The sequence below is a fragment of the Micromys minutus genome, assembly GCF_963924665.1.
Source record: "Micromys minutus genome assembly, chromosome: 4".
Taxonomy (NCBI): Eukaryota; Metazoa; Chordata; class Mammalia; order Rodentia; family Muridae; genus Micromys; species Micromys minutus.
The window spans coordinates 30,194,575-30,208,596 of NC_137973.1; the positions used below are offsets into that span (position 1 = coordinate 30,194,575).

General features: G+C 44.1%; 1 protein-coding gene across 1 annotated transcript; it reads left to right on the forward strand.

Moving 5' to 3' along the window:
* The first annotated feature begins 1,756 nt into the window (after positions 1–1,756).
* Positions 1,757–12,892, forward strand: VPS72 (vacuolar protein sorting 72 homolog). The gene is made up of 6 exons (XM_080915817.1): positions 1,757–1,924; positions 7,705–7,857; positions 8,150–8,264; positions 9,421–9,597; positions 11,161–11,305; positions 12,345–12,892. The coding sequence occupies exons 1-6, from the start codon at positions 1,808–1,810 to the stop codon at positions 12,730–12,732; spliced, it is 1,095 nt and encodes a 364-aa protein (XP_080771943.1). The 5' UTR covers positions 1,757–1,807; the 3' UTR covers positions 12,733–12,892.
* The last annotated feature ends 1,130 nt before the right edge of the window (positions 12,893–14,022 follow it).

Consider the following 14,022-nt stretch of genomic DNA (forward strand, 5'->3'; position numbering starts at 1 on the left):
TAGGACAATTAGAGTTACATGGGTGAGAGCTTGTCTTAAAATAATAATAATAATAATTTTTAAACATTTGGGTGTGGTGATACATGCCTGAGGTTTCAGCTTCTCAGAGAGTGAAGATCCCTTAACTTGTTCCCTTGAGTGCCCTTCCCTTTTCTTAAAAAAAAAAAAAAAAAAAAAAAAAAAAAAAAAAAAAGTCTTGATTTCCAGAAGAGCCTGAATAAGAGGTACAAAATAGCATACCTTTATCTCAGGAATAAATACAAGCAAAGGGAGAGCTTGGACTGTTTAGGAAGCACGTATCCTTTTACCTCCAAGTCTCTCTGCCCCAGCTCTTACTCAAGCCTGAGGTGTCCTCTGAGTCATGGAACTACTCTGCCCTAGTAGCATTCCTAGCATAGCAGAACTGGGGTGACTGGGCAAGGTGTGGGAGCAGGCACAGAGCAGAAGGCTTTGGCTTGGTGCTCCTGAGGAAATGGTAAAGGGAGTTCACCAAGGCATACTTCCAGAAGGAAGGCAATCTGGCGTCCTCAAAGTAGGGCCACTCTTTCAGTCTTCAGTGCATGTAAGTGTCCTTTAGCAAAGCACCTTTGGGGGTCAGGAGTGTAACTCAATATTAGAGAATTTGCCTATCTTATACAAGACCCTTAATTTAATCCTTGGCATTTGGAGGGAAAAAGAAGAAAAGACAAAACCAAAACAAACAAACAAAATAGTAAAAGAATGAGTACCTTATTCATTCAATTAGTCTTCCACTAATTACCTAACTCCAGCTTATTCCAGGCATTCTTGGTATAGACAGATACAATCTTTGGCCTCATATGGGATGTACTTAGTAATAGAATGCTTTCCTAGAGTTCCTGAGACCTTGGGTTCAATTCCCGGTAATAAAGGGGAAACACACACACACCAAAGAAAAATATCTTCCCTCAACCTAGTAGCATCAAACACTGAGAAGACCAAAATCAACCAGTTCATGAGTCTGGCAAGCTTGGCATAGAGACCCTGTCTCAAAAATCGAAACTCCGTGGACAGAGATGCTTACCATCAAGCCTTATGACCTGACTTTGACCCGAGATTCCAGATAGTAAAAGCCGAGAACCAGATCCTGCACGTCTGTCGTCTGACCTCCACATCAGATCAGTGGTACATGTTCATACACACGAACACAAACATGTAGTTTTTTAAGTCATACAATTTTTAAAAGAGACTTGTTTATTTTATATATATGAGCACATGGTAGCTGTCTTCAGACACACCAGAAGAGGGCCACCATGTGGTTGCTGGGACTTGAACTCGGGACCCCTAGAAGAGCAGTCAATGCTTTTAACTGCTGAGCTATCTCTCCAGCCCCCAAACCAGGATTTTTAGAAAGGCTTCTAGCAGAATTTTAAAAAGCAAGTGGGAGTAGAGAGGTGAAAGGAGCTTGCTACGAGGCGGGCTTACTTTAATTCCAGCACTGGGAGGCAGAAGCAGGAGGATCTCTAGGGCAGCTTGCTTTACATAGATAGCTCCAGGCCAGCCAGGACTGTAAAGAGAGAACCTGTCTGTAGAAAAACAAACAAATGTGGGTAAGGAGGAGAAACCTACTGTTCCCCAGGAGCTGCCTAAGAGCGGTCACAGCAACCACCAGCCACAGTGGAGACTTAAGGGGAAAAATTAGGACCGCTCGACGCTCGGCTGCTTTTGCTTGCAGACGCCGGACTTCCGTCATTGGCGGTCGCCCGCAGGTAATAGTGTCGAGTGCCGATCGGCGAGAACCCGGAGCTAGGCAAGGGGCAAGGGGCAAGTGGCAGTCTCTGTAGGCGGTATGAGTTTGGCTGGCGGCCGGGCGCCACGGAAAACCGCTGGGAACCGGCTCTCTGGTCTCCTGGAAGCAGAGGAGGAAGATGAGTTCTACCAGACGACTTACGGAGGTTTCACCGAGGCAAGAGCCGGGCCCAGGAAGAGGGAGGGGAGGAAGTGGAGTCTAGTAGGGAAAAACCCTGGACAAAGAAGAAGGGGGCGGGGATTGAGAAAGGCTCTGAAAGAGACGTTTCTGGCTGTGTCAGAGTCCAGGGGGACTCTGCGTGTGTGTCTGTGTCTGTCTTTGTGTTTGTCAGCTTTGCAATTTTCTTGTCCTGCTGCCGAGTTATTTATAAAAAGGAACCGATCCAGAAGCGCTTAATTAACATATTCTTTTTCAGCTTTCAAATCACAACGTAATGTTTTCTTAGATGACCCTTTATTGACTGTACTAAGAGAATCCCCATTTATTTCCATCATAGAAACAAAATTTCAGTTTGCAGTTAGACTTGGTTTACTTCTTCCTATTTTTTGATTGGTTTTAAGGTCTGTAACAGAGTTCGATTTTTTTTTTTTTTATGTACAGGGCTGACACTTAACCTAAAATTTTATTAATAGAAGCTGATTACTAATTGAATATATATTGCATACCCAGATCAGCATACCATATATAATTAATAGGTTGTGGTGGATCCCTTGGAAACATTAAAAACTTCCCTGAGGCTGGGACTATAGTTTGTAGCTCAGTGATAGGTCACTTGCCTAGACAATGAGTACAAGATCCTGGGTTACTGTCCCCCAGCAATAAATAAATACAAGCCCTACCCTGCAGGGCAACTGTCTGGGATCACAGTCAATTTAGATACTGTATGACAAAAACTTAAATTCAAGAAAGCAGGTGAGAGGTTTTTGTTTTTTAAATTGTATTATGTTTGTTTGCCTGCATATGAAGATCACAGGGCAACTTGGAGTTCAGTCTCTATACATCATATGAACCCAAAGAAGCAAACTCATGTGGTTGGGGTTATACAGCAAGTTCCTTTACCCACTGAGCCATCCTGAAGGTCCCAGAGTTGTTAAGGACAGGCATTCTTGGGGAAATACATTTAAACTGAGGACATTCATAAAGAACAGGCCTTGGTTGGATGAAGAGTCAGGAGAAAGGCTCAGTTGGAAAGGCACTGAAGTCCTGGTATGAAACCTACAAGTCTGGCTTTATAGATTGCTATAGCTGGAGGATATAGGCCTGAGACGGATTTAGTTTTGTTCTTTGAGATAGGGTTTCTCTACATATCCCTGGCTGTCTAGGAACTCACTCACTTTATAGCTCAGTCTGGCCTCACAGAGATTAATGTGCTTCTGCCACCATGCCCAGCTTAGCGCCCCACACCCACACCCCACCAGTGTTCTGTGTAGACTTGGCTGTCCTGGAACTCAGACGCCTGCCTGCCTTTGCCTCCCAAGTCCCTCTACTCCTGGCCTTGTATAGATTTTGTTTGTTTGCTTTCTTGCTTTTATTTTTAATTTATTTTTATATTTTAGATTTATTTATTTTTATGTGCATTGACGTTGGCTGCATGTATGTCTATGTGAGGGTGTCATGGCCTCTGGGACTGGAGCTACAGACAGTAGTGAGCTGCTATGTGGGTGCCTGAAATTTGAACCTAGGTCCTCTGGAAGAATAGCCAGTGTTCTTAACCACTGAATGGTCTCTTCTGCCTCCCTTACATAGTTTGTTTTTTTTTTTTTTTTTGTTTCTTTTTTGGTTTTTGTTTGTTTGTTTGTTTTGTTTTGTTTTAGAGGATTGCTACACATGGTCTCAAAGTCTAGGTAGCCCTTCTGCCTCAGACTCCTGAGTCCTTTAACTGTAGGTACTTGTAACTACTCTTGGATTCCTCCCACCTCCCAGTCAGATTTTGTAGGTCATAGTGAAGCAGTATTAAGCAGTTTGACTTCTCATTTAAAGGTCTGAAATGAGGCATCAAAGTTCCATCATTAAGTTTTTGGTTCAAAAGATATCTTTAGTATTGGTAATCTCGGGGAGGTGGCCCTGGAGGATGACCACATCCGGTTCCGGGCCACATGGGCTGTGTTTCCAGTTCCATCCTGACTCAGCCTTACAGACAAACAAACCCTAATGAGTAAAGCCTAAAGAAGACAAGGGCAGAAAAAAATATGGACAAGGGCTGGGCTGGGGATGACTCTGCTGTTCAGGGTTAATTTACTCAGCTTAGCTGGAGGTCTCAGCTCCCAGCACCACAGAATGGAGGTGGGTATAGGTTAGTGTTAAGTAGGGTTGAAGGGATGTTTTTGAAAAAAAGAGTAGACAGGACTTGATGACTAACTAGGAGTTACCATGTACACAGCTTTAATAAACTAGTTTAAAATAGATCTCTCTCATCCTTCCTCCAAGGTTCATTTCCTATTTCTGTCATTTTATGAGTTGTTATTTAATACGTGCACTTCATGCTTCCAGACAGGATATATAAGAAGGCTTACAATGGGGAAAATTAGGAACAGTAAAAATAGAAAACTAGCAGAACAAAATATATTGTATTAATGTATGAAATTTTCAAGGAATAAATAAAATTATATATATTTGATGGCTGTTGAGTTTCCTAGCAGCCAAACTAAATTTGTTCTTTTGTAAGATTTATGTAGCATTAAATTCTAGGGAGAATTTCTTATTACTTATATGGGGTACAACTAAAGTAATCAGGGGTTTGATAGAACATTCTCTTGTGTATTAAAGGACTGGAGAAGAGCCCAGTGTTGTGACAGTCAATCCACAGTGCAGTGAAACTCGGAAGACTGAGCAGTAACGTAGTGGAATCTGTTCTGCCACCTGGTGATGTGCTTTAGTACCAGAGCAGAGCTGAGAGAGCTAACGTGTCCTGAGTCTCTTTCACAAACCTCAGGCAGGATGAATGGTGGTCATTTGTGGCTAACTTCGAGTTTCGGCCATTTGTTATTTGCTTGCTTTGGTAGCATGTGCACACAATTCACGTGTCCCTGACTGAAGAGAGCGTATGCTTGTGGTGTTGCCAGACCGGTTGACTTCCCCCTCCCAGGGCAGCTGCCTCGGGTTGCACTTGAGGCCTTTCTGACTACCAATTCCCATAGCTTTCTGCTGTATTCCATGGATATACACCAGATGCTCAGTGGATCCCATTAGTATGGTAGTAGTCACATATTCTTCTGTCTCAGTGCACATGACGGACAGATTCTCTCAGCACCAGGACCTCAACAGTGACGATCAACAGTGAGATAAATCAGATTAAGTCCTAAGTTTATGGCTTTGACATTTAAATCTCTCCATAGAGGGCCTAGAGCAGAGAGAAGCCTCAGCTGTTAAGAGAACTTGCTGCTTTTGCCAAGGACCTGGATTTGGTTCCCAGCACCCACATGACAGTTCACAACCATCCATAACTCTTAGTTCTAAAGGATCTGACTCCGTCTTCTGACCTCATTGAGCACACACCCACATGTGCACATACAAACATGCAATCAAAACACTCAATCCACATACAATAAATGCGTTTCTCCATTGGAAAAGGTGCAAGGTCCTTTTGAATCTTACAGGCCCAGAGCATCCACTGTTGGAAGTAGGCTGTACTGGAGCTAGGGCAGTCAGCTAACTTTAAATGTTTGCCATTATTTTATGGGGGAGGATTCGTGTGCCACACCTGTATGTGAAAACCAAGGGACAATTGAAGGAATTGTTCTCTCTACCAAGTGGGTTCTGGGATCAGGTGGCAAGTTCCTTAGCTGCTGAGCCATTTCACTGGCCCTAATATGGCTTCTTGGCAGGAAAAAGCTCTGTGCTAAGGTCTAAATCCTTACTTCATAAATGTGCTGTGTATGCCTGTCTGCCTTTTCACCTACCTGTAATTCCCTCTTCCTTGGCCAGTTTGACAGTACGTGTGTGTTAAATCAAGTTAAATCTTTTTGTCCTTCAGACTGATGCAGCAGGTTCAGCAAACTGTGGTTAGCTCACATCTGGCCCACTACCTGTGTTACAGCAGCACTATATAGTTTCCCTCCTGGGTTTGGTAACAGGCCTGTAATCCCAGCCTTTGGGAAGTAGATGCAAGAGGATCAAGAGACATAGTTTGAAGATAGCTTGTGTTAAATGAAGCTGATTTTATTGAGACAAAACAAGGGACTAGAGAGATGGCTCAGTGGTTAAGAGCAAGTACTGCTTTTTCCGAGGACTTGAGTTCAGTTCCCAGGCCCACGTCAGTTGGCTCACAACTTTTGATTCCAGTATTAAGGGATCTGATGCTCTCTTCCAAGGGTTCTTCACTTACTTAGCACGTGTGCACACATGCTTGTGCCCGCACACACATATAAGCATGCACATGCATGCTTGCACATCTAAGTAAAGTAAAATTTCTGAAAAAAAGAAGAGTTTCCCTTCCTCTGCCATTTTATAAAGGAGTAGTGTCTAAAGCTTAGACCTGTTAGATAGACAGACTATTCTGATTTTCATTTCTTTTTCTGTTGTTTTTGAGACAGGTCTTTGTGCATATATGGCCCTGACTGTCCTAGAACTTACTATGTAGACCAGGCTAGCTTTACAGAGATCCATCTGCCTCTGCCTTCCAAATGCTGGGATTAAAGGTGCCTACCACCATTTCCAGCTTGGAACCTTTTTTTTTCCTTTTCTTTTCTTTTTTTTTTTTAAAAAAAAAAAAAAAAAAAAAAAAAAAAAACACTGGTAGCAATTAAACCCAAGATCTACTCTACTGGTGAGCTATAGCTCCAGCCAAAAGTACTCATGATCCTTCCTGAAATGTGCCCCCCTCATTAGTCTGTCCTTGATTTTATTTATGTGGGTTTTTAAAAAACGTTTTAGTTGTACTTTATGTGTATGGATGTTTCACTTATGATAGTGTACCAAATTTATGCGTTGCTCATGGGTATTGCAATAAGGTATGATCCCCTGAAACTGGAGTTATAGGTAGTGGTCAGCAGCCATGTGGGTGCCTAGAACTGAGCCCAGGGCTTCCAAAATTGCAGCAAGTGCCATCTCTCTAGCCTCAGTTTCTGTTACAGGGTTTATGTTCTTCATACTGGCCTCAAACTAGCAACATATCCAAAGATAACTTTGTATTTCTTTTTTAATTGTTGTTTTTAGTATTGTTTGTTTTTATTTTATATGCATTGGTGTATGTCTGTGTGAGTCCAAACCTGAACCCCCTACACGAACAGCTACTTCTTTTAACCCCTGAGCCATCTCCAGCCCCAGGGCTTTTGAACCTGTGACCCTCCTACTTCCACCTCTGTAGCACTAGGATTGCAGTTTTACACTACACCCTCTTAATTCAGTGTTGAAGATTGAACCCAGGGCCTCATTCGTACTAGATAAGTGCCAGCTGAGCTATATCCTTAGCCCTTATTTAGGTTTTTGGGAATAGTATCTCTTATAACCTCTAGTTAGCCAAGGAATTTTATTATAACTTACTTCTTTGGTTGGGTTTTTTTGTTTGTCTTTTTGTTTTCTTTCCAAGTAGAGTCTCAGTGTAGCTTATGCTGTCCTAGACCTCATTGTGTAACCTGGGCTCCCCTCAAATTCACTGCAGTCTTCATGCCTAGGCCTCCTGAGTGCTGGATTATAGTCATGAATCACCATTACTTATGGTTTAGCTACAGCTTCTTTTCATCACAGTGTCCTTTCGATCAGTAAATGAGGGCAAACCACATCCTTTAGATCCCCAGTAATTGGCATGGAGTATTATAAATAGCATGGGTCAGTCTCCAGTAACACCAGAAGACAGTGGTACTAAGCTAAGAACCGTGAACTGGACAGGCTTTGTCTTGGCAAGTGAAGAGCCAAAAGGAAAGAGTTGGATGGTCCTTCTTAGGGGAGTGAATTAATCCACTTCTCAAGGAACAGTTCTCATCTCCCTGTATCCTCAGGAATCTGGAGATGATGAGTATCAAGGAGACCAGTCTGATACAGAGGATGAGGTAGACTCTGACTTTGACATTGATGAAGGAGATGAACCATCCAGTGATGGAGAAGCAGAAGAGCCAAGAAGGAAGCGCAGAGTTGTCACCAAAGCCTATAAGGTACAAAGGACTTGGGTTCCTTGGGCCTTTTTTTTTTCTTTTTTCTTATAGGATGGGGTGAGGTTGGGTTTGTTTGTTTGTTTGTTTGTTCGAAACAATGTCTTGCTATGTAGATCAGGCTGGCCTCAAAGGAGTCCAATCTGCCTCTGCCCCCCAAGTGTTGGGGTTAAAGCCCCAGCTCTGACACTTTTAGTTTTGTTCTCCTCTTGCTAGGTGCTGTTTTTCTCTGATAAAATCCTCACCTTTACCCTTATCTCTTGTTTTCTGGTGTCTGTTTCTAACTTGTACCTAGGAGCCTCTAAAGAGCTTGAGGCCGCGCAAGGTCAGCACCCCAGCAAGCAGTTCCCAAAAGGCCAGAGAGGAGAAGACACTGCTGCCACTGGAGCTACAGGATGATGGTTCTGACAGTGAGTTTACATCTGCTGACAGAATTTAAATGTGACGATTAACTGTTCTGTCTGCATTAGATTTACTGAGGTTGATAACTTGTTTTCTAAAGAGAATCCTTCTGTTTCTCTGTGTGTACATGTGTGTGTGTCTGCCTGTCTGCTTGGGTGTATGTGCACTTGTATGTGCAGATGTGCATTTGTATGTACAGATGCACACAGAGGCCACAAGAGTTAGAATCACAGGCTTGTTCCGTGTGTGCCATGTGTGCCACTCTCTGAGCTCCTGTGATCATGAGTGCTCAGAAAACACTTAACACCACTGAGTCAGCTCTTCAGCCATGGAAAATCCTGGGCCAGATGGTTTGGGCTTATAAACACAATTACTCAAAAGGCTACCAGCAGGAAAGTCACAACTTCAAGGCTGACCTATGCTACACAGCAAGTTAAAGCCAACCCCATCAACTTCACGAGACTGTCTACAAATAAAAACATGAGGGTCAACATCTCAGCTAGTAAAGGTGTTTGTTGCCAAGCCTCACTTCTGTCCCCAAGACCCACATGGTGTAGGGAGAGAACCAACTCCTGAAAGTTCTTTGATCTCCACATGTCCTACCCCCCACCCCTATGTAATTTTAAAATTTTTAAAGTTTTAAGGTATTAATAAAATATAATATGAAAAGGTCTGGGCATGTAGCTCACTGGTAGAGAATTTAAATCCCCAATACCACAAAACATAAAAATACTAAATTCTTTAAAAGAAAGCTATATATAACTTAACTTTTTTTTTTTTACAACTTAAGTCATTAAAAATAATAGTAATATACAGGATGAATGAATGGGGTGTGGTGTCTACAGTAGATGATGTGATTAAAGGCTGTAGACATTATTTGTATTATTCTTGCTAAATTTATTTTTTGGTAATCTTAAATTGTTTTTAAAAAATTAAAAAAAAAAAAAAGATGCTGAAACTAGCCTGGTGGTAGTGGCACATGCCTTTAATCCAACACTCCAGAGGCAGAGGCCCAAGGAGCTCTGAGTTCAAGGTCAGACTGACCTACAGAGTGCATGAATTCCAGGACAGCCAGGGCTACACAGTCAGAACATACATTTAAAAAAGGGAAGAAAACAAAGTAGAAGTGAGTTCAGAGCTTTCTTCCCGTCTCACTTTGTGCAGGCCGCAAGTCCATGCGCCAGTCTACAGCTGAGCACACACGGCAAACGTTCCTTCGGGTTCAAGAGAGGCAAGGACAGTCCCGGAGGCGGAAAGGTCCGCATTGTGAGCGACCACTAACCCAAGAAGAGCTGCTCAGGGAGGCCAAGATCACTGAAGAGCTCAACTTACGTTCACTCGGTCAGTATGGTTTGGAAAAGTAGGTGTAGACACTTAGGTGGGTGAGAAAAGCTGAAACCTAGAGGACCAAAGAACTGGAAAAATAGAGATTTGAAGCAAACACTGGAGAGTTCAAAGCCAGCCTGATCTACTTAACCAGTTCCTGTGTAGCTAAGACTGTATAAGGAGCCTGCCTTGAAACAGGAAAAAGAAAACAAACACACCAAAAGAAGAAATGAGTGTGTAATAGGACAGGGGAGCAGGCACTTAAGAGTGTCTGAAGTAGGCAGGCATGGTGGTTCATACTTCTAATCCCAGTGCTCAGGAGGCAGACATAGGCAGATATATAGGTTCAGGACAGCCAGAACTACACAGAGAAATCCTTATCTGCAGTCTTGGTGGGGGTGGGGGTGTCAGCTTGACTGAAGTCCAGTTGGTGTAAAATAACTGTTGTTTGGTTGGTTGGTTTTTCCTTTTTTTAAAAGAAAACAGTATCACCAGTCAAATGCAGGCCAGATATAGTGGTATAAAGATCTATGAGCTTAGTGTGTAGGAGGCAGAGAAAGCAGAATCGGGCACTGAAGGCCAGCCTGGATTATGGGAGCCTTGACCCTAGTGGGAAATGTGTGAGTCAGGGAGAGATTTCCAGGAGGGCTCTGGCCAGGCTTGAGAGGTCTGTGTCCACAGTGCCCACATGGAGGAACAGCACAGATCTCTGGTTCATTTAGAGGGAAAGGACCAGAGACACTGTTTGTGACCTGTTTATTCACTAACAGACATGTATTGAGTCCTGTAACAAGGAGTGTTGCATGGTAGCTAATGTGAGTTACTACTGCCCTTGATTCAACAGCTATACAGTAGTGAACCTATGGTGTGCCACAGGCTCTAAAGGAACACAGTGTAGCCAGCCGTGAGAACTGAGGGGTCACAGAGAAATGCCTGAAAACAAGGCTCACTTAGTTTAGCATTTTGTTGCCCTTTTAGAATGTAGACTTGGGCAAGAGAGATGGCTCAGAGGTCCTGAGTTCAGTTCCCAACAACCATGTAGTGGCTCATAACCATCTATAATGAGATCAGGAACCCTCTTCTGGCCTGCAGGCACACATGCAGGCAGATCTCTGTATACAGAATAAATAAATAATCTTTTTTAAAAATGTAGACTCAGCCAGGCAGTGGTTGCACACACACCTTTTATCTCAGCAGATACTTATTTATTTATTGGGAGGCAAAGGCGAGCAGATCTCTGAGTTCCAGGACAGCCAAAGACATACAGAGAAACCCTATCTCAAAAAACTGAAGAAAAAAAAAAAAGAAAACAAAAAAAATCACAGGACAGCCCAGAGAAATGTGATAGTTCGGCAGGTACAGGCACTTGGTAACAACCCTGTTGTCCTGAGTTTAATTTCTGGAATCCACATGATATAAGCAGAGAACTGACTCCAGCACACGGTGGTCATCTGACCTCTCCACATGTTCACGTGCATACACTCTCATAAATACGTAAGTAATTTAAATGGCTCTCGGGCCACAGTGTAGGGAAAAACAAAACTGACCATTCTGTCATTTCTCCCTTTGATCCTGAAGAGACCTATGAGAGGCTTGAGGCTGACAAAAAGAAGCAGGTTCACAAGAAGCGGAAGTGCCCTGGGCCAGTCATCACATACCATTCAGTGACCGTGCCACTTGTTGGGGAGCCTGGTCCCAAGGAGGAGAATGTGGATGTGGAAGGGTGAGTGAACCCCGTGTCCCCGGCTTCTCTTACAGACTTTCCTCACTGCACACACTCAGACCTCAGCTCATTCTTGCTTGTGCTGGAGCCTGCTAGCCCGAATAGAATAGTCCCTGAGTGGGGCATGAGGATGATTAAAGGACAGACAGAGAACACAGGACAAGAGAGATTTGGGAGGACTGTCAGCGAACACAGTAGTCCCAAGTTTAGTGAATATAGCCCTCTTATGCCCCAGAGTCTCGGGATATAAAACCAACAAGCTAGCAGAAACAATTGTTGCCATCTCTATATATCTGTTCCCATCTGGAGGCCTCTCTGTTCCTTCCTCCAAGGTCAATAGAATGTTTAGTCTCTTGTCTTGAGCCTTAAGCATATCTCCTCCTAACGTTCTTTGCGTCAGCAGGCCTGGAAATCTAGCAGCAGACCCTGACCTGCCTTGACTCTGCCTGGCAGGCAGACTTTTACTCTACCTAAGAAGCAGACAAATGGCTTTTGACACTTCCTGTTGTTTTATTTTCTTGAGCTGGTGTCACTCTGTAGCTCTGGCTGGCCTGGAACTCATTATGTAGCCCAGGCTAGTCCCAAATTCATGATTTACCTGCCCATCATCATAGCTGTGAATCATCATAGGCAACTTTTTATTTTATTTATTATCTATTTATTTATGATGTATAACAGTGTTTTGCCTGCATGTATGTCTGGCCTGGTACCCATTGAAGGCAGAAGAGGGTGACATATTCCTTGGAACCAGGGTTACAAATGGTTGTGAGCCACTGTTTGGGTGCTAGGACTCAAACCTGTATCCTCTGGGAGAGTAGCCCAGCTCTTAACTTCTGAGCCATCATTCCAGCCCCATGACCAGCTTTTTTGTTGTTGAAACAGGTACTCACTCTGAATCCAGATGCTTGTAACTCAGAAATCTTTCGTTGACCTCTTAAATACTGAGGCTACAGGCGTGAGCCACCACACCCAGCCTACCTTTTCCCTCTGTCTATCCGCAGCCTTCTCAGCGTTTGAGATTTTTCTCTTTTGCCCTCAGACTTGATCCTGCTCCTACGGCCTCCGCACCGACGTCACATGCTGGGACTGGGCCTGCCGTCCCTCCTGCTCACTGCTCACGAACCTTCATCACATTCAGTGATGATGCAACGTTTGAAGAATGGTTCCCCCAGGGGCGACCTCCAAAGGTCCCTGTTCGGGAGGTCTGCCCGGTGACCCACCGTCCAGCTCTGTACCGGGACCCTGTTACAGACATACCCTATGCCACTGCTAGAGCCTTCAAGATCATCCGTGAGGCATACAAGAAATACATCACTGCCCACGGACTACCACCCACTGCCTCGGCGCTGGGCCCCGGGCCTCCACCTCCCGAGCCACTCCCTGGCTCTGGGCCTCGAGCCTTGCGTCAGAAGATTGTCATCAAATAGAGACACCTGACCCCTCTTAGACACTTAGACAGTCCCTCTCCTGACCTGGCTCTCTGTTCTGCCCCCTCCCTTCTCATCTCTCTGTCCTTGTTGACCTTTGCCATTGTTTTTCCTCATTTCCTCCCTAGATCATTCCGTTTGCTTGTGCTATTCATAATAAAATGGTAAAATTTTCTTGTCTGATGTGCAGGGTTGGGGCAAAATATATGAATGTGTGAAAGTGTTTGTATATTTGGGTCGTTTTGGTTTTGTTTGTGCTAGAATTGAACACATGGCCTTGTTTATACTGGACAAGTGGTCCACTGCTAAAAAAAAAAAAAACCCTCTATCGTATTTGTTTTCTTTCCCTCCTTTTTTTTCCCCCATTTGAGACGGGGTCTCTACACAGCCCAGACTGGCCTCGGATAAGACCTCCCTGCCTTTGCTCCCAAGTGCTAGAATTGCTGGTCTTGGCTGCCACACTGTGTCCCTAGGCCTTTTATCATTTGATAGCCCTTGTTAAGAGCTGTCCATTTTTCTTTTATGTGTATGGGTTTTTTGCTTGCATGTATGTGAATACCATAAGCATAAAGGTTGTACATAGAGAACGGAAGATAGCATTGAATCCCCTGGAATGAAGTTACCATTGTAGCTACCATGTTGGTGCTGGGAATTGAACCAAGTTCCTCTGGAAGGGCTGTGTGTTTGTGCGCACACACACATGCAAGTGTGATGGGTGGTGTGCCCATGCAGAGGCCAGGCAGTGTCGTCTGTATTTCCACCTATCCCTTTGAGACAGGGTCTCCTTCTGAACTTGGGCTCATTTTTCTAGGCTCTCAGAAGCTGAGAAGCCCCAGTGTTCCTGTCTCTGCCACCTTGCTATGTAGGCGCAGGACCCTCACAGTTGGAAAGCAGTCTTACCCACCTGAGCCATCTCCGGCTCTCCATACCACCACCCCCTTTTTTCCCCTTGTTTTTTCAGGAAAGGGTCTCTCTGTAGCTCTGGCTGTCCTGTAACTTGCTCTGTAGAACAGGTTGGTCTTGAACTCAAAGATCTGCCTGTCTCTGCCTCCCAGGTGCTGTGATGAAAGGCATGTGCTCCCTCCCCCTTTAAAAAAAAGTTTAAAAAAAATTCAAGGATTTGAGCTCACCATGTAGTTCAGGCTGCTCTCTATCTTGTAGCAGCCCTGTCTCAGCGTCCCCTGTCAAGGGAATAGAGGTGTGAGGCACAATGGCTGGAACATTGATACATCACTTTCCATTCGGTGCTTTGACCAGAACAGGAGTCATCTACAGTAGGAGTCATCTGAT